Below are 27,941 nucleotides of genomic sequence, written 5' to 3' on the forward strand. Positions count from 1 at the left end.
ATATAATATACCAACAACCAATGCATGTAATACCAACAATGATAGGTAAATACCCCAACACGAATAAATTTAATACCATAATAAATATAATATACCAACAACCAATGCATGTAATACCAACAATGATAGGTAAATACCCAAAACGAATAAATTTAATACCATAACAAATATAATATACCAACAACCATTGCATGTAATACCAACAATGATAGGTAAATACCCAAAACGAATAAATTTAATACCATAACAAATATAATATACCAACAACCAATGCATGTAATACCAACAATGATAGGTAAATACCCCAACACGAATAAATTTAATACCATAACAAATATAATATACCAACAACCAATGCATGTAATACCAACAATGATAGGTAAATACCCAAAACGAATAAATTTAATACCATAATAAATATAATATACCAACAACCATTGCATGTAATACCAACAATGATAGGTAAATACCCAAAACGAATAAATTTAATACCATAATAAATATAATATACCAACAACCAATGCATGTAATACCAACAATGATAGGTAAATACCCCAACACGAATAAATTTAATACCATAATAAATATAATATACCAACAACCAATGCATGTAATACCACCAACGATAGGTAAATACCCCAACACGAATAAATTTAATACCATAATAAACTGACATAATATGTCAACAACCAATGCATGTAATACCACCAACGAATAGGTAAACAGCACGAAGTATTTTCAGGGAAGCTTCCTACTATCATTATCTTCAAACTGTGTAAGTTTAGTGTAAATCTGTGGACATTGTGTTTTTTGTCCTACAAAAGTTACATAGACCCTTTAAAACAAATTAATATGATCAATCGCACAAAACAACGAGAAGTAGTATAAACATTAGATACAAAGTACTGACAATCTACAGAACAATTACATGAAATGAAAAAAATAAAATAAAATCCGTCTTTACTTTTCACTTAAAAATATTAATGGATTGAGAGTGTCGAATGTCAGATGGCAGTTCATTCGATAGCTTGGGAGCAGCCGATGAAAATGATCTGTCACCCAATGTTTGTAACATTTTAGTCGTGAAAAAACCCAAAAACTTTTCGTCAGAACTTTAACAGTAGCTGGATTATTTCTTTATACCGATGAGATTACTAATGTACGTAGGAGCTATTAAACACAAATCGGATAGGCCCCAGTGAAGCTTAGAAGATAGTTAATAGTTTACAATTAAAACAATTTTATAATGCTTTATTTCTTGTCTTTATCTTTTGTAAATTTTTCTTAAAAATTGTACATTATAGTTTAGACAGCATATTAATGTGGTATTTGCTTCTGCCGTAGCGTTTGCTGTGGTGTGTTTGCTTTTGCTGTGTGGTAATTTGTGTTTTGCTGTATCCCTTTTCTGGGCAGTTGGTCACCTTAATACCTAATTCATAAATACCTCAGACAGTTTAGCTATTCCTATTGGCGGAGAGCGCGTCACGTGGGGGTGTTTAAACCTTTGATAATGACCAGTGTTTATAACCGGTTGTGAGCGAATACTCTGCGCTAGCCTTTGTGCAAGACGTTTCTTGACACGGGCGATGCGGGCGCTGTAGGTGAGCTGGCTTCGCTGTGTGTGAAAGGAAAACGAAAACGTGTTGTACCAAGACTATACGCGCACGAACGAAGCCGGAAACTGTCGGAAATAGACGTCTCAGTCATAACAATCCAACACACGGACGTCGTACATGTACATACAGAGCTCAAGCAAAAGAAACAGATAAAGAAACAGTTAAGTTTTAGAGTTTCTTACGTTATTACGCCTTTTAACCAAAAATACATTATGAATGGGAATAAAAAAGTAGTGACTCGTTCTTTAACGGCCGTTTACAACCTTGCAGGGTCGTTGCCGAGTGATAAAGGCCCTCGCCTTCGTCAGCTCGGGCCTTTATCACACGGCAACGACCCTGCCTATTTTAAGCGGCCGTGGAGGAACTCGTCGCTACACTTGTATTCCCTTATTAAAATGACCCAGTCGCAAGAGTCTCCCTTTTGTCCCACTTCGATTTTCAATCCCCACAGTGTCAGGGAACAAGTTCAAGTGCAGCTGAGTCAAATGGTTATACCATCATGACTTTTTTCTTTTAACAACATGTGTAGCGTGTGGCCCCTTCCATTGTTGAAAGACAAACAAAGTGTACAATGCCTTCGAAGTATGCACCAGAGAGCACTAAGTTTACTGGGGCTCTAAAGCGGTCCCAGGACGACACGTCGTAGGGCTTTGCACTTTGCTTGCTACTTCTCGGAAACATGATAACAAAAGATTATGATCAGAAGTATGAAATAAAATTAATCTAAGATACACAAAACCGTGTGTTTTAATTTCAAGAAATATAAAAATAAAATAAAAACTTTTTTTTTCCATGGGGGGGGGGCAGATTAGCGTACGATTATAAAATACTCCCAATCTCCTTTGAGCAGTGTCTTGCCATCTTTTTTGTCAGACAAGCGGTCACTTTTTAAGAATCGCAAGACCTCTGCTTGGGTTTCGGGGGAGGCTGTTTCAGTAAAATTGACCACGTGTGTGTAGAAGTCCAGAAGGGAATGTCCGTCTTTCATCATGCCACCGGGTTCCAGTCGATTGTACAGATCTCGGAGTGTGCCCGGGAGATCTTGAAAGTAGTACACGGAATGCACGGCGCTGATGAAGTGGAACTTCTCGCCGTCGTTTACGCCGTTCTTCAGGTAGGCCTTCAGCGTCTCTGTCCGCCAATCGTAGCTTCTACTACGAAGCTGATTTCCCTGGGTGTCGACACGATTCTTGTATTCTTTAATCATGTAAACAGATGGCTCTACGATCGTGGCTGTGACGGGATGCACGGACTCGTTCCTGTCTCGTATGACCTTCAAAATTTCATCTTCAACTTCACCTGTTTAAAGGGAAGGTACACGTTTGGGAATTGTCAAAGACCAGTCTTCTCACTTGGTGTATTCCACCATAAGCATAAAATAACAAGCCTGTGAAAATTTGGGCTCAATCGGTCAGCGAATTTGCGAGAAAATGATGACAGAAAAAACACCCTTGTTGGACGAATTCGTGTGCTTTCAGATATGATAGGAATACAAGACTTCTAGCTAGAAGTCTTTTATTATTTTAGTGAAAAATTACCTCTTCTCAAAAAGTACGTTACTTCAGAGGGAGTTGTTTTCTACAAGGTGTTATACTTTCAACAACTCTCCAATGCTCGTTACCAAGTCAGTTTTTAAGTTAATATTTGTTTTGAGTAATTACCAAACGTGTACCTTCCCTTTAAAGTACCATATATGTTGTGGTTTTCAAAAACAATCAAACAATGTAAAATTAGCAATTTGTATTAACGCTTTTGTTGTACACACATTGTAATTCTGCTTTGGTATCCAAGAGAATTAAAAATTGTGGTCTCATAAAAATCACATTTGACCAGACTTGATATTTTACTTATAAATTTGTGCACAACCAGTAACCCGTTATATTGCAACGTACCGTCACCAGGTCCGATGCTAAGTACCCGCGTGACGTCACCAGAGTTGACCTTGATGGAGTTGATGACCTGGCGTAGCTAGGTGTGTATAAAGTTGGTGGTAACTTGAATTCTGTTACTATTACGACCGTACGCTTTGAAGGTACGACGATACTGGTTGAAATCCCCGACTAATTTGTCCGATGCCATTGTTTTTAACACGGTCGGTGCAGTCCGTGTTGTTTAAACTGAAACAGCAAAACATGCATTGTGAATTAACTAGATTATGTTATGAACAACATCGGTTTAACCAAGATCAGGCTGGTTACCTGAATTACTAAGAAAGGTAGACTTTGTTAATTTAAAGACACTAGACATTATTGGTAATTATCAAAGACCAGTCTTCTCACTTGGTGTATCGCAACATATGCATAAAATAACAAACCTGTGCAAGTTTGAGCTCAATCGGTCGTCGAAGTAGCGAGATATTAATGAAAGGAAAACAAACGCCATTGTCGCACCATGGTCACACAAAGTTGTGTGCTTTCAGATGCTTGATTTCGGGACCTCAAATTCTAAGTCTGAGGTCTCGAAATCAATTCGTGGAAAATGACTTCTTTCTCGAAAACTACGTCACTTTTATTTGTTGCTGTATGACTCGTTTAATCGGGGGCCAGCATAAACTCTTAGCAGTATCAATTGGAGATTTCTTTTTGACCCCCATTCGGAGTTGAGGGTAACACGCGGTTTCCCCACTCATGTCTTTAATCTGTGTTGGGTCGTCCCAACCGTCTTTTATTAAAGGAACACGTTGCCTTGGATCGGACGACCTGGTCTATAAAAAAAGCGTTTGTAACCGTTTGTTATAAACTGCATATGGTTAGAAAGATGTTTTAAAAGTAGAATACAACGATCCACACAAGTTTGCCTCGAAATTGCGTGGTTTTCCTTTTACTTTGCGAACTAACACGGTCGGCCATTTATGGGAGTCAAAAATTTGACTCCCATAAATGGCCGACCGTGTTAGTCGACGAGGTAATAGGAAAACCGGGCAATTTCGAGGCATGTTTGTGTGGATCATTGTATTCTACTTTTACAGCATCTTTCTACCCATATGCGTTTTATAACAAACGCTTTCCAAAGACCAACTCGACCGATCCAAGGCAACGTGTTTCTTTAATCTTCCCAAACGGGGCCTTAAAGCCATTGGACACTTTCGGTAAACAGTATTGTCCAAAGGCCCACACTTCGTGTATCACAACTGATATATCAAATAACAAACCTGTGAAAATTTAGGCTCAATCGGTCTTCGGAGTCGGGAGAAAATAACGGGAAAACCAACCCTTGCTTCCGCACGTTTTGCCGTGTCATGACATGTGTTTTAAAATAAATCCGTAATTCTCAATATCGAGAATTAATAATTGTTTTAATGTTTTCTCATCTCAAAAAGTAAAGCATTTCATGAGAGAAGTCTTTCACCATTACCTTCTGTAAACCCTGTAAGTTATTTGTAAACCTGTGAATTTTGTTGTCTGTTCCGAAAGTGTCCAATGGCTTTAAACCTGTTCATGTTCTTGTATGATTTCATTTTGGTCCCTTGTCGCGGATGAAAATTTGCGTGAGCTAGCCTGAGTTTAAATATGGAGGTAGAATTAAGCATCTACGTGTGGTTTCATTATGCCAAAGTCGACATCACGAGCTTTGTATCAAGGACGACTTGCCCTTTATGGAACGGTATAATACCGTTACATAATGGGATTGCACAACTGTGAGTTAGGCCTATACTTTCTTTAAGAAAGTTTAAGGCCGAAAGTCTTTTATTTTGAAAGAGAAGAACATAGAATTAACTGTAGCAAACAACTTACCAACCAAATGGACCGAGATTAATGTCGTGACGTTTAAACCCTAGCAGAGTCTATAGTTACTTAGTTACCTGTTCATGTTTGTTGTGTTGTCATTTAGCCTTTGAGAAAGACTCTGCTAGGGTCGAAACGTCAGGCCATTAATCTTTTTTGCATTTTGAAAGAGGGTTACTGGAATAATTGAAAGCCGGGCTAAGACGAGTATGGCTCGCGCAAACTGCACATTGGGGTTAGGCATTATCTGTACTGAACCGTATACTGACACCGAGTATTGAGTTAGTATCTGGGACCCATTTCACACAAAAAACATAACCCAACTTGAGGCAGTCCAACGCAGAGCAGCAAGATTTATAAATACAGGCATTATCTGTACTGAACCGTATACTGACACCGATTATTGAGTTAGTATCTGGGACCCATTTCACAAATAAAAACATAACCCAACTTGCGGCAGTCCAACGCAGAGCTGCAAGATTCGTTTCAAACAGATTACGACCGATAGTGTCTCTGCAATCATCTCAACTCTGGGCTGGAAACCTCTCGAGGAGGAGCGCAGAATGGCTGCACGCCTGTCCTTACTTTACAAGTCCATACATCATAGAGCTGCAATAAATTCTGACCATCTCAATCAAAACCCAAACAAAATGACTGGAGTACAAACTCGTCCAACAAAATCAATATCCTTTCATCACAGTACCCGCAAACAAGAATTGCTACAAACACTCGTTCCTACCGAAAACTACAGCAGAATGGAACCTCCTTCCAGCTGCTGTGAGAAAAGCTCCCTCACCTGATACATTAAAAAAAAGCCTGCACAACTTAAACCTGTTAAATATCAAAAGTAGAGCGCATTATAATAATTAGAGTCCCCACCACCACACACCTGCAACCTATACATCCCAACATTGGGATTGATTGCAGTATTGATCCAGATCCAGATATATACTTATACTGATGTCGAACCTAAAATCTAGGCAACAAAACAGTTTTGTAACTCTTAGTACGCATTAGAAATTTCTCAGCGGGTCCACCCTGCCGCCTGCGGTTTGTTATTTTATGCTTATGTTGGGATATACCAAGTGAGAAGACTGGTCTTTGACAACTACCAAAGGTGTACCCCCTTTAAGCCCGCTCTAATGTTGGTTTTGTGCGGAGAGCCATTGTAGCAGGCTTGGCTCTTTGCTTGTGTACCTGCCGTGGTTCACGGTTCGGTCCATTTTCACTCTGCGGATCATTGTCCATATTTCATGACCAATTATGAAACTTGCAGGAGTTCCAAAGCTGCCAATAATATTAGCAATCAGAAAATGTTGTTAAACAAAACAGGGATACATTTTAGAATTAATACATTAATTATAAAAGTGATACATCGGTCCCCACCAGAGAGATCATTTTAAGGATTAAAAACTTCTGATTATCAGCAAATGAAAAGATTGGTTTAGGGGCATTTCTGCCGAATTAGGGAGAGATGGCAGCTGTTACAAAAGGTAATTTCTGATGTAAATCAGTTCAGATCCAACACCAGTAGAGGTAATTAACTCCAAAATATGTATTTGAACGCCTAGCGTTACCGTATCGCAGTTGCTCAACATTTCTTTTCGATTCAGACAAAAACCCAATTCCAGAATCCGCTCACTCAAGAATCCGTTTAATTGTATTTTGGGCACCTTGGGGCGAAAGCTGTTGGTTTTGCGCAGAGCGTCATTGCAGCGAACTTGGACATTGTTTGTGTACCCGGCTATAGGCCCGGGCCCAATTTCATAGAGCTGCTTAGCACAAAACTTTTGCCTTGATAAAAACAGGATATCAAAAGATTTTCAAGAATAAGCAAACAACAGATGAATACAAGTAATACAAGCAGTATGCAACAAATGGAAACTTGGTTGGTAATCCTGTTTTTATCAAGGAATAAATTGCATGCTTAGCAAATTTTTGTGCTTGGCAGCTCTATGAAATTCGGCCTCGGTTACACTGCAGCGGTAATGAAAACGATAATGATCACGACGCAAAGAGAACGCAATCTAGTGGTTGAGTTGCTCAGCGCTGAATTCGCCCATGCTTACCAATCGAGGGCGTGCATTGTATAAAACGTTCACGTTCTCGTTTACGTTCTCGTTTTCGTTCTCGTTTTCGTCCTCGTTACCGAGGCCTGTGTTAATCATTCATTTTGCGGAACAGTAAGTGTACATTTATTGTGTTGATTTCGAGGGCGTGCTTTGTAAACGTTCTCGTTTTCGTTCTCGTTTTCGTTCTTGTTATCGAGGCCTGTGTTGTTCATTCATTCGGCGGATCATGGTTCAGTATTGGAAGCAATTGTACATTTATTTTGTTGGTTTTACCAACCACATATGTGTGTTTGCAGTGTAGTCAGTACTCTCCAGAGCCCTGTTTTTCAGCGGCCATATGTTTTCTCGGTCGAATTCAGAAAATGAGCAGCCAATTTCATTTTCATGCGTTCGAGTTGAAGCTGTTTTGCCTCTCAAGTTGTTACTGCGTTTCAAATTCAGAATTCGGCCATCCAATTTCGTTTTGAGTTGATTCAAATTCCTTTAGCACTCTGTTCAATTTAGAGTTCCGCCATTCTTTTTCGTGTCACACACGCCTCAAGAAGCGTCTGCGAATTTGAATGCTGCTTTGATGAATTATTAAATTGAATGATTATTTTGTTAAACCGAATGACGCAACATTACATTTGACCAATCATAAAACGAAATCGAGTGACCCTTTTCAGTAGCATTCGATTTCGCGCGAAATAGAATAGCTTGGTGGTTAAATTGGCTGCTCATTTGCCGAAATTGACCGAGAAAACCTATATTATTCTTCTTCTTTTTTAAGGGCAGGGGGGGGGGGGGGGGATCACGCGACGCGTCAGTAGAGCGGGCGTGAAACTCAGGGAGCGACCAATGTCCCGAACTGAAGTTGAATTGATTCTACCGAATAAACACGTTACCAACCGACTTACGTGGGAAGGTACCCGCTTCGGGTATGTCTTCGTTACACCTGAGCGAATTCTTTGAGTATTTTGAGTGATAATAGCTAAGCTAGTGCATAACAAATAATTATTGTGGGTCGACTGTTCGGCTGACCTCTGCCTGAAGAGTATCTTTGTTGCCAGAAATACAGTAACTCATAATGCAAAAACTGTACCAGCTCGTGCGGGTTGCCTAGACGGTATTGCCCCCGCCTACAAGTAGACTTCTAATCAGACTTGTCCAAGATTAAAAGAGGTAAGAGCATATTAGTTGTCAACATCCACGCCTTTCCTCGATACACCTATCAAAAACCAACATGTGAAATTTGATCAATTTAGTATAAATGCTCAAAACATTATTTGAGTTTTTGCACAGGATGTGCACGTTCATTTTATAATGGTGACAGCTCTATTCCGACAACCATAGGGTGCGTCCGTTACGCTTCCCTGGGTCTACCCCGCGGTGCGGTGCTCACTCGGGTGAGCCCCTGACAAGAGCTAAACGAACGATCACCCACCGCTCTCGTAGTGACGTCGTTCACCTGGGCTGGGGCCAGCCCCAAGTGACCCACTCCACAAGCAGGGCACTGGGGGCTGACCCGGGTGAGCCCCTGGAACGACGTCAAAGCTATTCGAACGCACCGGGGGAAGACCGGGGTCGACCCAGGGAAGCTAAACGAACACACCCATGGACAACCATGGTATGGTTCGGAAAACTCCTCTTGTGCCATGGATGGGTCACGGAATAAGGGTCATGCAGGGTCACGACAATTTGCCCGTTGTTCAGGTTTTTTTGTGGTCGATCACCAACCCGAAGAGAATCATTTCAACTAGGCCTATCAGTATCAACGTAATTTATTGAAAAGGGAATTTTTAATGTAGGAGAATCTTGGTTAATTTGGAAAGTAGAGTAAACAATACTGGTGTTTATTTAAAATATTGGAGAACAAATTAAAGGCAGTGGACACTGTTGGTAATTATAAAACCAAGTTACTTTTTACGAGTAATGGGGAGCTGGCGGGGATAGTATAGACGATGTGAACTCATCATCGTCAGGCCATCTTGTCAGATGATGCCTGCAGAGGTCGTCCTTCAGCACGGGCGTGCCTTCGTGCACGTCGCTCCTCCTGGCTCTGGGCCCATGAAACTTGTATACGCCCAGCGCCCTGTTGGACAAGCCGTCGCCAAGCAGGCCGGTCTTTTGCCAGGCATTCCCAGTCAGCTGGCATGTCTGCTGCTCTTATGGCTAGTATAGACGATGTGAACTATGGTTACATTAAAACCGCCCTCTGTTGACAAAATACTGTACACGACATGTTTTTGCCGGGCAAAAAGACGCGCGAGTCATGGTAAGATTGCGTGTACTTTCTAGCTGGCTGCCAAAACACAAGGGTTGTGGCCGGCGGTATGCGCAGGAATCATGTTATGGTTTCCAAGTGACGTCAGAGGTCGCATCGTCTGAAAAAAAATTTGAAAGAAACGACTCCCTCTGAAGCAACGCAGTTTTCGAGGAATAATTAACTTTCCACGAATTTGATTTCGAGACCTCTTGATTTAGACGTCCCGAAATCAGGCATCTGAACAAGGGTGTTTTTTCTTTCATTACTAGCAACTTCGACGACGAATTGAGCTCAAACCTTTGTTATTTTATGCATATGTTGGGATACAACAAGTGAGAAGACTGGTCTTTGACAATTACCAATAGTGTCCAGTGTATTTAAGCAAAGTTTAACTCTTACAGTACTCTGCCCAGATTCAATCGATGTTAAATTAGAGTCAGCTTTTTGAGTAACTCGGCTAGCCATCTTGATCTTAGTTAAACCGATTTTGTCCATAACATGATATAGTAAATCACAATGCATTTTTTGCAGTTAAAGTGAAGACAACACTGACTGCACCGACCGTGGTTAAAACAATGGCATCGGGCAAATTAGTCGGAGATTTCGATCGGTATCACCGTTCCTTCAAAGCGTACGCTCGTAATAGTAACAGACTTCAAGTTATGACGAACTTTATACACACCAAGTTACGCCAGGTCATCAACTCCATCACGGTCAACTCTGGTGACGTCACGCGGGTACTTAGCATCGGACCTGGCGATGGTACGTTTCAATATGGAATAACGGGTTACTTACTTATTTTGTTCAATTTATCAGTTACTACGGATTACAGCTCTGTTTTTGAGAGCCAATCTGTTAGCTTAAAGGAACACGTTGCCTTGGATCGGTCGAGTTGGTCTTTGAAAGCGTTTGTAACCGTTTTTTATAAAATGCATATGGTAGAAAGATGTTGTAAAAGTAGAATACAATGATCCACACAAACATGCCTCGAAATTGCGTGGTTTTCCTTTTACCTCGTCGACTAACACGTCGGCCATTTATGGGGGTCAAAATTTTGACTCCCATAAATGGCCGACCATGTTAGTTCGCACAGTAGAAGGAAAACCACGCAATTTCGAGGCAAACTTGTGTGGATCATTGTATTCTACTTTTAAAACATCTTTCCAACCATATGCATTTTATAAAAAACGGTTACAAACGCTTTTGTTTTGCCAACTCGTCCGATCCAAGGCAACGTGTTCCTTTAAGTATGCATTAGAGGGTTGAGAATAAGTTAGCGATTGGCTTAATGTTTTTTAAGTGTTGATTGGTAGACATTTGTGAAATTGAAGATTGACGATTCGTGACTTTTTGGAGTGTTACTTTCACTTCGGGTTACGTCAATTTAAAAGAGTAAGCATGTTCTTTGTCGATGGCTAAAAAGAGTAAGACTTAGTGACTAAACTTCAGGCTACTTCCTATCTTTGATAAAGACTTGCGGTTGAAACGCAGGCAGCTGACTTTCATTTTCGAAACTGAGAAAATATTCCGGAAAGTATCAACTTTGATTTGATTCTGAATGCGATATTTTTGAGACTCCATCTTTAAGTTATGACGAATATTTCAAATGAGTACTTTGAATAAACAACAATATAACGTCAACACAAATTGCTGCCATGGTGTAAACATTGCTTGATCGTTTTTGAAAACCTAAATATGAAACTTTATACAGGTGAAGTTGAAGATGAAATCTTGAAGGTCATACGAGACAGGAACGAGTCCGTGCATCCCGTCACAGCCACGATCGTAGAGCCATCTGTTTACATGATAGAAGAATACAAGAATCGTGTCGACACCCAGGGATCTCAGCTTCGTAGTATAAGCTACGATTGGCGGACAGAGACGCTGAAGGCCTACCTGGAGAACGGCGTAAAAGACGGCGTGAAGTTCCACTTCATCAACGCCGTGCATTCCGTGTATTACTTTCAAGATCTCCCGGGCACACTCCGAGATCTGTACAATCGACTGGAACCCGGTGGCATGATGCTGATAATTGCTGTTACGGGTACGAAATGCTCACTGTGACATGACTATAGAGCTATTATGAACATGACCCGAAACAATAATCTGAGTGTTGGAATTTTTTATTTTTTTTTTTTCCCTGGAGGGGGAAATTTATTCAAGTTTCTTCAATGTACAAAGCTACACAAACTACTGGTAAAACCAACTACTTATAGAACGATACTAAGAGAGAAATGGCAAATTGCAAAAACAGGAAGTTTGATGATTATGCAAGGCATTTAGTTTGTACATAGCAATACAACAGGCTCCCATTTGGTATTGAACTTATCTAAGTTGTTGTTCTTAACAAAGATCATTTTTTCCATTACAAAATAATGATTTATTTCCTTTTTGATAAGAACAAATGAAGGCTTTCTGTCGTTCATCTTCATCCGATAAATATGAAAACGGCAAAGAATTCTTGTGTTGGAAAAATTTAGTTCTATATTTTGGTGACTTTTTGGCTCGGACTGGCATAATTCTTATTATCAAAAGTATGGTAAAATTTCCAACCAAATTGAGTAAAACTCATATTATGGTGCGCCAGTTAATAAACTCCACAAGTTCAAAATAGCACATAAAATTTAATTTTGAATTTCAAAATGTTAAAGAAATTATACTCGCAATAGGCCTACTTCTGTTCAGCTTTTACCCTATCCCCCTTATTGCGCCCTTCGTGTAGCGAATTTGCCGTCATTAATGGGGAAGTGGTCGCAACGGAAACCAACACAGAATAAAAAAAATCATAATTGACTATTGAACATTGTCTTAAATTATTCAGTTTCATCTTACAAAATTACACCATTGTGCAGTTTTAGAAACCAAAACTTCACAAAATTGTATATTTTCAACTCGAGTGAAAGCAAGTAAAAATGGCGTTCTTACTCTACAAGTTAACCGATTAGTCTGTAAAACGTTAAAGGCGGTGGACTTTATTGTTAATTTCTCAAACTAATTATTAGCATAAAACCTTATACTTGGTAACGAGTAATGGGGAAAGGTTGATAGTATAAAACATTGTGAGAAACGGCTCCCTCTGAAGTGACGTAGTTTTCGAGAAAGGAGTAATTTTCCACGAATTTGATTTCGAGACCTCAGATTTAGAAATTGAGGTATCGAAATCAAGCATCTGAAAGCAAACAACTTCGTATGACAAGGGTGTTTCCTTCTTTCAATATAATCTCGCAATTTCGACGACCAATTGAGCTCAAATTGTCACAGGTTTGTTATTTTATGCATATGTTGAGATACACCAAGTGAGAAGACTGGTCTTGGACAGTTACCAATAGTGTCCAGTGTATTTAATGATCATTGTAAAACTTGATAAAAGTTGTGTTAAAGCATAACATTACATAAACAAACTCTACCATGGTACTTGAGTTTGGGTAATTGTTTACATTGTGTAATACATGTATTTTACACACTGTTAACCCACTTATTATTTACTACTATTTATTTTATGTGCGTAATTAAAGATTCTATTTGTTCAAACAGGAGCAGTTGGTGCACCTTTTACAGAGAGAGATCATCGACCAAGTACAACTGCTCAAATCGTCAAGGCTTCCTGTGTAAAGGAAAACATCCCCATAGCACATGAATCTGTCATCGAAGAGCGTACAGACATCACTGACTGCTTCGATCCTCCCGAAGATATGAGCGAAGACGGACGTCTTCTCCTAGACTTCTACACACACGTGGATAATTTTACTAAAACAGCCTCCCCTGAAACCCAAGCAGAGGTCTTGCAATTCTTGAAAAGTGATCGCTTCTCTGACAAAAAAGATGGCAAGACATTACTCAAAGGAGATTGGGAGTATTTTATAATTGAAGCTAACCCGGGCTACAATTTTTAAAATTTGTTTTAATGATGACTTGGGTAGATGACCTTGGCTTTCGATCCAAATCGGACCATCTTCAAAGGCATAAAACAAGTATACAAACAAATACGTATCCATTTATAGAAAAAAAAGATGGGAAAGGGATTAAGGGAAGGATCCAGAAAAATAAATATATTTATTTTTTTATATTTAGCTGTTCCGACCTACTGTCGGAACAGGTATTGATTTTGTCGAGATTTTAAAAACGTTTTACCAACCTTTTTTCTTCTTAAGCGCCATAGGTTTAACACAAATTATTAAATTCGTTGTCTTTAAAAACAGAAGATATTACAGACTTAAGTCCTATATTGAATCTAAGCTTAGTACGTAACTTAATCACTAAATGTTATACTGTTTAATTTCTTAATCAACTAGCTGAGTTATAATGACGTGTATATTTAATTAGGCAATTTTGTTAGCACCGTATCTCCCAAAATTAAAGGCAGTGGACACTATTGGTATAATTACTCAAAATAATTATTAGCGTAAAACCTTTCTTGATCACGAGTAATGGGGAGAGGTTGATGGTAAAAAACATTGTAAGAAGTGGCTCCCTCTGAAGTGCCATAGTTTTCGAGAAAGAAGTAATTTTCCACGAATTTGATTTCGAGACCTCAAGTTTAGAACTTGAGGTCTCGAAATCAACGCACACAACTTTGTGTGACAAGGGTGTTTTTTCGTTCTCGTTATCGGGGCCTGTGTGACCGGGCCTTAATACCTATAATGTAATATTTTGAATAGACACGTTTAAAGTCTGCCATTGATGCAGTCCCATATCAACAGTACAAAAACTACGACAGCATCGAACGCAAACGGCCTCAGGACTCAGTACGAGTTCACTTTGTACACGGATACGAAACACGCTTTAATGATGTCATGATGACGTGAAATATAAAATTACTTCATTGTGTACAATTTCAATACCCAGAGAGTCAATATCTGAAGAAAATTTGAAAATTTTACCTTTAAAGGCAGTGTACACTATTGGTAATTGTCAAAGACTAGCCTTCACAGTTGGTGTATCTCAACAAATGCATAAAATAACAAACCTGTGACAATTTGAGCTCAATCGGTCATCGAACTTGCGAGATAATAATGAAAGAAAAAAAAAACACCCCTGTCACACGAAGTCGAGAACTATGGCACTTCAGAGGGAGCTGTTTCTCACAATGTTTTATACCATCGACCTCTCCCCATTACTCGTCACCAAGGAAGCTTTTATGCTAATAATTATTTTGAGTAAATACCAATAGTGTCCACTGCCTTTAAATAAACCGACTGTGTGCGCTGCTGCTGCTGCTACTGGGCTGATTGCATTTGATACATGAACGAATGATCAGCAGGCATCCATAGTCACATAAGTTTCTTGTCAGAATAGAAGGCACTCCAGTAAGGAGGCAGAACTTCAATATTTCCTGAGGTAGGTAAATCAATCTTTATGTAGTCGGATAGGATATGGATAGGTTTGCAATGATTGTTTACACGACAGTGGTAAAAGTTCTTGATTGATACGTGTACGTCGTGTTATAAAGTCAGTGAACATCGTTGTCAACTAAATAAACCAAACATTAACCATTCCACGGAGAAACTTCATAATGTCCATGGCCGTGAACATACTCCACATAGAAAGAGACGAGGAAAAGAGTGAATTAAAGACCGATTTTCACTCAGTTCCCCTCACCCTGTTCATTTTTTTTTCCAGCGACGATGGCGGACCAGAGCTCCCGTTGCATACTCTACCGAGTACCATGTATGCAATTCACGAACAACAGTGTTTTACTGTGTGTGAAACGGCCTTTGAGGTATTTACATACAGCGTCCCTTTAATCAACGTTTCCAAAGTGTACCATTTTACATACAGCGTCCCGTTAACGTAACGTTTCGCGAGCTTAGTGCTGTATCACTCTCAGGATGAGTCCCTCCGCGATACAAAATAGTTCATGTCATATTCTCATTTACATTGTTTTGGTAGGGAATTAACAAGAATTTGTGTATTTTTGATACCATGTGAAACTCCATTAAGTTTTGGTGACAACAGAAAGTAGTTTGATTAATTATTAGTTGGCTTATTGGGAGTTTCTCAGTGTGTAGCGTTTACGAGAGGTTAAGTGGTTCTTGGCAGAGATCCGAGAAGGCCTCTTGCTTTGTAGACCGTGGGATGATCATCAAAAAGGGCTCTAGTTTTCGAGTTTTGTGGTCTACCCTCTGCAACTACCTGAATTTTTCCCCAGATGTTCTTATGGAAGTCCTGAATAACATGTGAAAGTCGTCAAGGGCAAAACTTGCACAGTAATGAGTTATTTTAATTAGAAAATAATTATAGAAAAATAGCGCCCTCTATTGGTCAAAACTGGAGAACTATGCACAAACTCTATGGGCAAATCACCAAGTGCACAAACGAATGGGGAAAATATACTGGCTTATTTATTTTGCTTTCATTTACAGGTTTTCAGCTCTTTTCTCCCAAATTAATTAATTATTTAACATCCCTGGACATCAATCATTTCCCCAATTGAGTTATTTCAATTGTTTCAAATTAATGTCACTAACAAACTTTCTGGGCCTCATTTTGGTCATTTACTAAGTTTTCAGAGCTTAGACAGGCCTTAATTAAATTGTAATCGATTGAATGAATGAACTTGACAAAAAAAGGATATAGTTGACATTCAGATTTTTTTAATTTCTTCTCTTCATATCATAATGACACATTTCTAGTACAATACTCATTGTTATCATGATGAATTATGTTACTTTCTTGAAAAGGCCCTTTTAAATTCCCCCACACAATTCAATTTAAAACAATAATAAATCCGTTTATGTGCCGTATAACCTATGCCTGGCGTATCCCCAAAAAGTCTTGACGTATTCTCACGTATCCACATGTAACATACATAACTTCATTTTAAGTTAGTGATACGCTATCAATTCATTAGTCATACGCTTTGTATACGTTCAGTACGCTATGGATGCGATTCTGGGAAGTTGGGCACTCTTGAACTTTTAAAATGCTCGAACTAGTTTCTGTAGGCCTATACGCCGGCATACGTTAAGGCGATACACCATGGTGTGACAGGGCCGTTAACAATTTCAAAGATATAAAGATTTTACAAAATTGAATGAAAATAATATAAATCTAGTTCCCAAACTGTCTTTCTGGTACCACAGTAACTGATGGGTTAATTCAATTCTCAAATAAATTGTTCCACATTTATTTTAAGGTTTATATTTTGGTAAGCCAAAAGCTTACTTTTTACACATTGTACTTGTGCAGAATTCTCTTCTTGTTTTTTCTACTTTTCTATTGAAAATGATGATTCAGACAACATTTTGTTTAAATTAGTTATCATCAGAATAAACATCCCCGTCCGAGTCCTTTGTAGCCACTCCGCAACTGGCACAAAAGCATAAGTCTGTGCAGGGGAAATTGATTTGTTGACAGGAACATCTGCTGTGTGATATTTTCCTTTACATACTTTCTTCTTCAATCTGCATGATACACTGTTCGGGGAGCACGTTCAGCTGAGGCGTTTCAGAATCACCAGTGTCAGAGCGTAGCAACCTTTTGATCGTGGTTCACCTTCAGTTGTCTCGTTGCTAATGGCATCACTATTCTCGCGTTCTGCAAGCGAATTATAAAAGCATACTTGATGACTGAACAGACAGTACACAAAATAAAAACAATTTGTAGGAAAAGCAAACATGTACAGTTTTGGTGAAGGTAGATCAACTCATTGTTCCTTAATTGTAGTACACATCCAATCCAAAGTTTATTTAGGCAGTATGAATTTCTCATATCCAAGTGGCATGCCCTCATACCCTAGTCAACTTGTGCCCAACTACTAAAGGTCAATCCATACAAAACGTATGATAAAGAGCACCGGAAAGCTTTTGATATAAAGAGGACATTTTTACCCAATACTTTGAACTTTTCATTATCTTGTAGCAAATTCTTGCAAAAGTTTACACAGATTTTATATATAGATTTTTTTATTTAATAGTAGGGATACTGGTCCTGTTCACAAATACCAACAGTTAACCATATATTCATTTGAGTTTTTTCTCTCGTTTTCCTGAAAACAAAAGAAAAAAAGGTTAGAAGGTTACGCACAGTATTTCTTCTGGTGGACGAGAGTAATGAACAAGTTATTTTTTTTTACCTTCAATTTTTGTTCTTCTTTAGCTTTCTCAGATTAGTTTCTGCCTTTCTTTGTTTGTCCTACTACCTGCACGCTTCATTGTCAGCGAAAAGTGTTGATATACCACTAACCCAGAGCGGACATGTCATACTGAAAAGAAAAGAAATACAAATAAATGAGGCCCTAGTTTACTCATCTTATTTGAAAACAAAATTAGGCTTGTTCCCCTTAGTTTAAATACAAAATTTTAATTTTAATACCACATCTCAAAGAAATCTGGTTGTTTGCCTCTAGAATTTTAAGAATAAAGATGGGGATGTTATTTATTATTATTCAAGCATACTTCATCACGTGATTAGTATGGGGGTCTTGGGGTACGTGTATGTACCCTTGCCCTTCCTCCACTTCAGTGTTTTAGTTTAGTAAGTAAGGGCCAATTTAATTTTTCCTGAATCGTGTAAATTTTTAATCGGCCTAGTGCATTGAATACTTAATGTTTTTTGATTTTTCATACTGTAGTCTGTACATGTAATTGTAATTACTAATTGTAACAGTGCATGTATGAATATGATGTATGTTTTTTGTTATTAATTCAAGTATTAAGTAAATAACTTAAACCGATGTGTGTCATCATCATGATTCATCACCAAAATGTGTATCCTCATCATGTGATCGTGACTCTGATTTCGTTTCATATATTTGAGAGATCGGAGCATTTCATTTTGTTTAACTTCATGACTTGAATAAAAAAAAAAAAAAAAATGATTAACTGCTTTGCTTCGAATTGAAGCACAACTTATTCTGGAAAGAAATGTTGCCTAAATACCTTCAACTTCCACTAGTACATCCACGGTACTCCAACCAGCAGCTGCCGCTGTGCTTTCTGGTGAAATTGGATCGGAAGGTCTTGTCTTTTGTAGGTCGCTGTCATGTCATCCATCCATGGCGTCCAAACTCCAAGCATACACATTTTCACATGTCATGATGATCATGATGTTTTTCCTAACCACTGCTGGGCCAACGAACTCCTGCCAGCGATAACTATTTTCCCGAACTAGCTCGGATTAAATTTATGTTGTTTTCATGTAACATAAAACGAGCCGATCTTCGCAACTTTCTTCCCTTCACACAGGACGAAGTTTCCTGAGAAGCGTAGACGACATCTTTCTGAAATCCTTCTCGAAACCACGGCTTCGGCTCCGCATGCTAGCTTGGCCCCGCGGTTGTTTTGGCAATTGTGCGTACTTTGCGTACGCGCTCAGTCAGGGCTTCAGACGAGATAAGGGAACCTGAAGCTGAATCCAACGCAGGCGCCGTCGTTTCGAAAAGGGCCACAAAACCACAGGACTTCGAAACAAGCTCTTTCATTGGTCTACACATCCGCATGCATGTCATATGCGCTATGATTGGCCGAGCTTATAAGTCATCTATTTTGTTGTTGCACGTTCAGCCATTTATTCTCGCTGTATTATTGTGCTTCATTTCGCGAATAAATCCATACTGTGCAAGTTTTGTGCTTGACGACTTTTTTTGGGTGGTAAGTTGAATTTTCTTCAAATTTTGAGACCAAATGTAAGTAGTTGTGTAGGGTAGAGCACTGAAAAGCAGAATTTGGAGCATCATCCCACGGTCTATTGCGATTATTGTGGAGAATGGTTGTTACTTTGAAAGATAGCTGACTTATTGTTGCTGATATTTGCTTTTTGGTGTGATTTGGTGTCCATCAATAAGATGAAAAAGGGTGTTTAAACAACATCGAGATTGGTGGTAAGTCTCATTTTCATATTTGTAGTTGTTCTTTACGTGAACTTTTTGCGGGAAGAAATAAGTTTTATGCTGGGCAGTGACGTGAAGTTCACAACGTACACGTATACAGTGTGTATAGTGTAATGTTAATATGTACACTCGCCATGTGTGCTACGTCAAGTTGGGTAAAGTTTATGTGTGGGCTGTGCGTTACATGGAAACAGACGCCATTACACAGAGCACAACTTGTGTGTGCATAGACCTTATCGCAAATACCAATGCGCAAGCGCAGACTGTTGAGTGAGGTGCATTGTGGGATAGATATGAATCAAATTTTGCTACCAGCTAGACCACAATGCATCTAATTCCAAGCTTTACGCGCGCGCCCCAGTGTTTGCGAAAAGGTCTATGTACATGTACTCGCGTAGCGTAATAATAGCCTATGTTTTTTTTATCTCTGTACCTCCAGATTATTTATGATATGTGTTCTTCTCATTAATCTTCAGTATCTCTATCTGGCTGGTGCTTGGGGTTCTTTAATTTTGTGTTGTGATACCATACTACTGTGTCAGTGTGTGTATTGTTCCTACATTAGAAGTCGAGGAATAAACAGTATGAACACTTAATTGAAGTTAAACTTGATTCAGCGCATCCTTATTTTAATTAATAAGCGGACGAAGGAGGAGGACACATCATGGCTCCCCTCTCTACCTCTACAACTGTTTGGTGCTGCTTTTGTTGGTCGCCCAACATGATAGTTAATATATATGTAGATAGGGCAATATTTTACAATAGAAACGTAATTAATTTATATTAGGCCTATACTAGACTCTGTGCTCTAAATATTTAAAAACGAAGAAAGAACGATTTCGATAGGCTAGCAATGTTAAATTAGTTTGACTTTCATGAGGGGGTAGAGAATAATGTTTTTTTTTTTTATAAATAATACATCTTGAGTGAGCCCATAGCATGCATAGTGGAAATTGTTTCGCAGAATAAATAATTTAAGAAAATGTAGTCCTAAATCCTGGAAAAATACATACAAAGCACAGATTTTTTGCGAGTCGAAAAAAAAAACCCACCCAAAAACATGACAACAATTTTGTAGGACCTAATTGTCTCCCGTTAAAGCTTTGTTTGAAGTTCCATAGGCTACTAATAAAACTTTATTTAATAATGTGAGTTTTATTTTATTTTTATGTTCTGAATATTTCCATTTTCCAGGTGATCTGTCTTCCTTAGTGGTCGCTGTTTTACAGTTTTCTTCATCCAGGCAAAGTCAAGAGGTTTCAATTGTACCTGATGCAAATCCCATCATTAATAATATTCAGATCAAGCTGGTAAGCATGTCTTGTGTTTTTTTTCCGTTGATTATTCCCATCCAATACAATTAGAATAAAAGTAAATTTTGTAATATCTTTGTTAGTGCACTGTCATTGTGGAGACATTAGAGCCTACTCTTTTTGAAAGCAAGTATATCAGAAAAAGCTAGTATCGTAACTAGACTGTCCATTTTTTCCCTGTCTATGAAACAAAAAAAATTGTTTTGTTTTAAAATAATTATCTCAAATGTGGTCAGAGGTCATTTACAACTGATTAACAACCACTCGCATCTTTTAAGAATATTTGAATGAAATTGCAGATTTAACCCTCGAGTGATAAACATGTAGCTACAAAATAGAACTTCTCATGTTTACGGAAAACATAGGTCAAATCTATGTCGAACTATGTGTATTATTTAACTTGTATATTATTTGAAAATAAAGTTTTTGAAGGAAAATATTTTAAACTGTTTTTACTTTCGGTTTTTTCCCTGCTGGTTCAGAAATCGTGTTTAATATTTTTATCCCAAGGAAGATTAGAAAAGAATCCGAAAAGATTTCTAGCATCTAGGTTTAAAGGCAGTGGACACTATTGCTTATTGTCAAAGACTAGTCTTCACAGTTGGTGAATTTCAACATATGCATAAAATAACAAACCTGTGAAAATTTGAGCTCAATCGGTCATCGAACTTGCGAGATAATAATGAAAGAAAAAACACCATTGTCACACGAAGTTGTGTGCGTTTAGATGGTTGATTTCGAGACCTCAAGTTCTAAATCTGAGGTCTCGAAATCAAATTCGTGGAAATATACTTCTTTCCCGAAAACTATGGCACTTCAGAGGGAGCTGTTTCTCACAATGTTTTATACCATCAATCTCTCCCCATTACTCGCCACCAAGAAAGGTTTTATGCTAATAATTATTTTGAGCAATTACCAATAGTGTCCACTGCCTTTAAATCATTCGACGGGTGAAGGTTAAATCTGTAAAGATTTGGAAAAATAAATCCACTGGGATTGATTTAATTAATCCTCCAAAGACTAATTTTTTTTATCTTTCGAAAGATTAATTTTAAATCCACGCTGATTGGTCCCTAACCACAATCCTTGAAAGATTTAAAATTTAATCCCGTGGATTTAAATTTAAATCCTTGTAATTCAGAGTATAGATGCTCAAAACATTATTTGAGTTTTGTATATTATGTGCACGTTCATGAAAGCTCTATATGCCGACATTCTGTTTATGGTTTATACCCATGTTATACACTGATGTGTGTTAGCACTGTATACTTTCCCGAGTCCTGTGAAAAAAGCCCAGGCCCATTCGGTGGGATTCGAACCCACGACCCTTGCAATTCTAGAGCATTGTCTTACCAACTAGACTATTTTTTCACAGGATTCGGGAAAGTACTGCGTAAACAGTGCTAACACACATCGGTGTGTATGAATAAAACATTGCTTAAAACTAATATTCTTTTTTCCCGATGCAAATTTAACATCTTTTATAAACCATATATTATGGTTCAGTAAACCCCTCTTGATGCAAGGTTTCGGTAAGGGTTTGAGTCAGGGTTTGGGTCAGGGTTAGGGTCAGGGTAAGGACAATGAATATTGTTCAGGGTTTTTGTGGTCGACCAGTTAGGTAAACTATGAAAACAAGAATCATTTCATCCACAACGTTGAATTTTAAACGTAGGGAAATCTCTATGTTGGTTGATTTGGAACAAGAGTAAACACTACCAGGTGTGATACTAAAATATTGGAGAACATAAATTATTAAATTATATAGTTAAACTCTCAAATTTCTCTGTCCCATGTTAAAGCGAATGTGAAGTTAAGAGTACACCTTTCTGAGTTATTCATGTAGCTATAACATGATCTTGGTTATAAAATTGCATTTTGTCAATAAACTATCTTGTTGAATCACAATGCATTTTTTGCAGTTTTAGTTTAGACAACACTGACTGCACCGACCGTGGTTAAAACAATGGCATCGGGCAAATTAATCGGAGATTTCGATCGGTATCACCGTTCCTTCAAAGCGTACGCTCGTAATAGTAACAGACTTCAAGTTACGACCAACTTTATACACACCCAGCTACGCCAGGTCATGGACTCAATCAAGGTCAACTCTGGTGACGTCACGCGGGTACTTAGCATCGGACCTGGCGACGGTGTGTTTCAATAACGAGTTGACATAAATAGTAATTTTTACTACGAATTACAGATCTGTTATTTACTGCAAATCTGTTAGTATAGATTAGTATTGTTTGGTTGACATTATGTGTGAGGTTGAAGATTGAAGATTCATGATCTCGGTATTTTTTTTTTTTTTTTTTTTAATCTGCGGCCCACACACCCATGGCGACCTTGGAACCGCTTGGTGGCAGCAGATTTACCGGGGAAATGGACCTTATCCACGACGTTATCGCAAAATACTCAGTACACGCGCGTAAGGCGTGGGATGAGGTTAACATGCTGGTCTAGCTAGAGATCAATTTTGATCGCTAACTAGACCAGCATGCATCATCATTGAACAGTTGGTGTTTGCGCAATGGGTTCATTGTTTACATAGTTCTGAGCGTGCACAAAATACCAAGAACAAAGGATTAGTCTTGTACGTCTGCTGCCACCTAGCGTCCCAAGAAATCCAATATTGTAATGTTTTAAAAAGGTTTTCGTCTTTTGTTTTTCTTCCGTTTTTATTGTCTATTAGTGACACACAGACTACGTCACCTTAAAATAAGTTAGCATGGCCTGAGGTGTTTACCCTACCAGTCTTTCTCCAAGGCCACAAGGAGAAAGACAAAATCGTCAGGCCACTAAACTATCTATATGATAATTCTTGTTCAAAACGTTAGACACTAACTATCTTTTGAAACTGAGAAAATATTTCGGAAATATCAACTCTGGTTTGATTCTGGTCAAAAGCGATACTTTGAGACTCCATCTTCCAACGCTCTGGGATACTTTAAAGAAGTATACATTGTGTGTACAACAAAAAATAGCGTCAATACGAATTGCTTATACATAATTGTTTGATTGTTTTTGAAAACCACAACAATGGTACATAGGTGAAGTTGAAGATGAAATCTTAAAGGTCATACGAGACAGGAACGAGTTCGTGCATCCCGTCGAAGCCACGATCGTAGAGCCATCTGTTTACATGATAGAAGAACACAAGAATCGTGTCGACACCCAGGGATCTCAGCTTCGTAGTATAAGCTACGATTGGCGGACAGAGACGCTGAAGGCCTACCTGGAGAACGGCGTAAACGACGGCGTGAAGTTCCACTTCATCAACGCCGTGCATTCCGTGTATTACTTTCAAGATCTCCCGGGCACACTCAGAGATCTGTACAATCGACTGGAACCCGGTGGCATGATGCTGATACTGGTTGTTACGGGTACGTAACGCTCACTCTGACCTGACCAAAAACAATAATCTGAGAGTCGGAAAACCTTGAGCTCTGCTTTCGAAACTTTTTGGCTCGGGCTGGCATAAATTTTAATGTCTTATTATCAAAAGTATGGTAAAAGTTCCAACCAATTTAATCACGAATAAATCTTTATGCTGGATGGAGCATAAGTGACTCTAACTAAACGGTGAGTAAAATCCACAAGTTGAAAATATATCATAAACTGTAAGATTAAAATTGAAAATGTTAAGGATACTATACTCGCTACTTCTGCTCAGCTGCTATCCCTCTTATTGCGCCCTTCGTGCAGTGAATTTGCCGTCATAAATGGGGGGGGGGGTGGTTGCCAAGAAAACCAGCACAGAATAACAAATCATTATTGATAATGGAAAAACTAATCATTGTCTTAAACTGGTCGGTTTCACACAATTACATCATTGTGCAGTTTTAAACACCAACAATTCACAATATTTTCTTGTCTTTAATACAGTGAAAAGTAAGTCAAAATGGCGTCCTTTCTCTACAAGTTACCCTACTATTCTGAAAAAAAAACCGCCGATGATCAATGTAAAAGTTGTGTAAAATGCTAAAAGCATAAAACTACATAAACAAACTCTACCATGGGGTTGTGTATTTGAGTTCGGGTAAATTGTTCAAATAAGTTAAATATTGTCTTACACACTATTGTAACCCACTTATTTGTAACCACTAATTTTCTGTGTGTAATTAAAGTTTCTATTTGGTCAAACAGGAACAGTTGGTGCAGCTTTTGCAGAAAGATACCATCAACCCGATACAACTTCTCAAAAAGTCAAGGCTTCCTGTGTAAAGGAAAACATCCCCATAGCACATGAATCTGTCATCGAAGAGCGTACAGACATCACTGACTGCTTCGATCCTCCCGAAGATATGAGCGAAGACGGACGTCTTCTCCTAGACTTCTACACACACGTGGATAATTTTACTAAAACAGCCTCCCCTGAAACCCAAGCAGAGGTCTTGCAATTCTTGAAAAGTGATCGCTTCTCTGACAAAAAAGATGGCAAGACACTGCTCAAAGGAGACTGGGAGTATTTTATAATCGTTCGCTAACCCGTGCTCCTCAAAAAATATATATATATTACATTTCTTGAACTTGAAACACACGGTTTTGAATATCTTGGGGTCTTGCAGTCTTGGGGTCAAAAGCGTTGTCATGAGATATATGTCATAAAAGTGTTATGTTCAATAATGCATCTTACGAGAAGAACTAGCGAGCGAAACTAAAGGGAGGCCACTGATGATAGTCCCCCCCCCCTGCCCCACCCCGGGTGCCCCACCATTTGAAATCTGAAATTCGAGATCAAATTGCCAGAGTATAAATTTTATAAAGTTTTAAGGAGTATATGTTTTAAAAGGCACTGAACACGTTTGGTAATTGTCAAAAACCGGTCTTCTAACTTGGTGTATCTCAACATATGCATATAATAAGCCTGTGAAAATTTGAGCTCAATTCATCATCGAAGTTGGTAGCCTCGCTCAAGGCAGTCGCATTAGTCACTCCGAAAAGACGCCGCTGTAAACCCACTCGTGTACACTGTGCGTATAGTACGTGTAATCACACCGCACGACCCAATTATTTTTTTTATAGACTGTCACATTGCTCAACACCCGTCGTACGACTACTGTGCACAAGTCATCCGCACTCGTACCACTAACCGCGGCCGACGCATGCGGATAGCGTACGGGGGTGTCATGTCGTACGATGTGGTTACACACATTTGATCGTAACCGTAAGCGCAGAATTCGGCGTAAGCAGAGCCATGAAATTGGGCCCTGGTCAGCATTGAAAAATACAAGAACTCTACGCACTGCAGGCAAATTCGAGGGGGGTCGATGTTCGATCGAGGCAAAGTCTGTTTCGATTGACGTCACAAAAAGGGTAAGCGGAGTCGCCCCCAAACAACTTTATCTATTTTTTTTTAAACATACATATCGTGACAAACAATTACTAAAACAAATTGTTTTTTGTTCATAAGCATATAGGCCTACTCTTATGTTTGAAAAAAGAAAAATCGATTTCCAGGTGACTTTAAGCCTTTGTATTTCAAGGGTTTGTATATATCATTGGTTTTTTGAGCCCTACGAATGTTTCAATTCTATACAAATGTAAATATACACAAAAAAACTAACACACGAAAATTTAATTTCAGAAGTTGGCCGAAAATCCAGAATGTATGTCCACGCAGGAAGAACATAATAAGAACACACATATCTTTATAGAAGCGTTACCTGTTTACTTCATTATTCAAATTTGTTGGGATAACAAGTGATATCTTTTTCACTAACCACAGTTCTTCGAAGTGAAACTGTTCTCAACATTGCATTGTACTATCAAAAGCTAACGTAACTGATTTTGTACTAAAATTAATATTCGGAGTCATTGCCAAATGCATACAGACCCTTTAAGCGGGGAGTGAATATCATTAGTGACACTGTGCATGGTCGCCTATGTCCACAATGTTGTTTCTCATTGTCTGTTTGCCGCCCCCCCCCACCCCCGATAGATTCATCAAGTGTTTTTTTCTTCGAAAAGGCCTTATATACATGTAGTTACATCAGTTTTCGGTACCGTTTACAGACGGATGTGGTATAGGTTGTGCGTTCGTTTAGCTTCCCTGGGTCATCCCCGATCTGCCCCGGTGCGTTCGAATAGCTTTTGACGTCATTCCAGGGGCTCACCCAGGTCAGCCCCCAGTGCCCTGCTTGTGGAGTGGGTCACTTGGGGGCTGGCCCCAGGTAAACGACGTCACTACGAGAGCGGTGAGTTGTCGTTCGTTTAGCTCTTGTCAGGAACTCACCCGAGTGAGCACCGCGGGGTAGACCCAGGGAAGCTAAACGAACGCACCCATGAGTGTGCAGAGTCTGTGTTGTGCCTGGCCTTACCCACGCAATAAGACACATTGGAAAGAGCTTCTATTAGTTTTCTTTAAGTCTGCCTAAAAAAAGGGTTTTTAAATGACGAGAAATTGTGCTATCCAGACGAGCGTTATTAACAGGATCTATTTTCTTGCCATTTCATTTTATTTCAAGTCTCTATGAATAATTATGTTCGATTTGTAAATGTTTTAATCGAGCAACTCCTTTGAGTTTCAACTTTTGGCATGTATTGTCTTGGGGGTATATTGGTATTTTTTTCAAATTTTAATTGAATTCTTACCTCCTCATGCTTATGTCATCATACCTCCTTATGCTTTTTGCGCACCACTGAAAGCATTGCACATTTTATTTAGCGTTAGGCCTCTATCAATGCATCATAATGTTCTTCTTTTCTTTAAAACCAAGGTCTTCTGACCTAATTCATGACAGAATAAACATGATTAACTATTTGGAGTGCTTACTGCATTGTAATCGTTTCCAAGGAAACTGTCTGGAACTCATCTCCTTTGTTTGTTAAAAAGTAAATTAGCCACAGGAATTATCGCTAGTATGAAGGACACTCCGATCGATTGCAAGTTGTTATTGCAGTGTTTAGTTTTTAGCACCACTGCGTTGAATCTATTTGGTACACGTACATTTTGTACACACCATTTTGCAGCACCAAAGGAAAACAAAACAAAACACAGCAACTTATCTAGTCGTATCCAGCTATGAAGATGTCACTACAGTAGGGTTAACTGAAACAACGAATAATGATATCTTGATGTGATGGAAAACGAGATGATGAGAAATAAAGATAAATTTTAATTGGCCTCGTGCCACTT

The 27,941-nt window shown here is 38.8% G+C and overlaps 2 protein-coding genes, 1 long non-coding RNA gene and 1 pseudogene across 4 annotated transcripts; 2 read left to right on the forward strand and 2 right to left on the reverse strand.

Annotated features, from left to right (window-relative positions):
- Positions 1 to 2,424: 2,424 nt before the first annotated feature.
- LOC139940499 (histamine N-methyltransferase B-like) lies at positions 2,425 to 3,706 on the reverse strand (annotated as a pseudogene).
- Positions 3,707 to 8,482: 4,776 nt separating this feature from the next.
- Positions 8,483 to 14,180, forward strand: LOC139940861 (histamine N-methyltransferase-like). Its single transcript, XM_071937238.1, has 4 exons — positions 8,483 to 8,574; positions 10,190 to 10,420; positions 11,370 to 11,702; positions 13,193 to 14,180. Exons 2-4 carry the CDS (start codon positions 10,234 to 10,236, stop codon positions 13,549 to 13,551), a joined length of 879 nt encoding a protein of 292 aa, XP_071793339.1. The 5' UTR covers positions 8,483 to 8,574; positions 10,190 to 10,233; the 3' UTR covers positions 13,552 to 14,180.
- A 2,046-nt stretch (positions 14,181 to 16,226) lies between these two features.
- On the reverse strand, positions 16,227 to 19,048 carry LOC139940524 (uncharacterized). The gene is made up of 3 exons (XR_011786462.1): positions 18,538 to 19,048; positions 17,733 to 17,861; positions 16,227 to 17,194 (listed from the first exon to the last, which is right to left on the reverse strand). It is a non-coding gene; the product is annotated as an uncharacterized lncRNA (long non-coding RNA).
- Positions 19,049 to 19,121: 73 nt separating this feature from the next.
- Positions 19,122 to 27,927, forward strand: LOC139940522 (histamine N-methyltransferase B-like). 2 transcript variants are annotated; one of them, XM_071936817.1, is made up of 5 exons: positions 19,122 to 19,248; positions 20,682 to 20,797; positions 22,723 to 22,953; positions 23,854 to 24,186; positions 24,950 to 27,927. In XM_071936817.1, exons 3-5 carry the CDS (start codon positions 22,767 to 22,769, stop codon positions 25,288 to 25,290), a joined length of 861 nt encoding a protein of 286 aa, XP_071792918.1. In that variant the 5' UTR covers positions 19,122 to 19,248; positions 20,682 to 20,797; positions 22,723 to 22,766; the 3' UTR covers positions 25,291 to 27,927. The 2 variants fall into 2 exon arrangements, with proteins under 2 accessions (XP_071792918.1, XP_071792917.1); XM_071936816.1 differs by lacking the exon at positions 19,122 to 19,248 and adding an exon at positions 19,326 to 19,478.
- The last annotated feature ends 14 nt before the right edge of the window (positions 27,928 to 27,941 follow it).

The sequence above is a fragment of the Asterias amurensis genome, chromosome 8, assembly GCF_032118995.1.
Source record: "Asterias amurensis chromosome 8, ASM3211899v1".
In the NCBI taxonomy this organism is placed as follows: domain Eukaryota; kingdom Metazoa; phylum Echinodermata; class Asteroidea; order Forcipulatida; family Asteriidae; genus Asterias; species Asterias amurensis.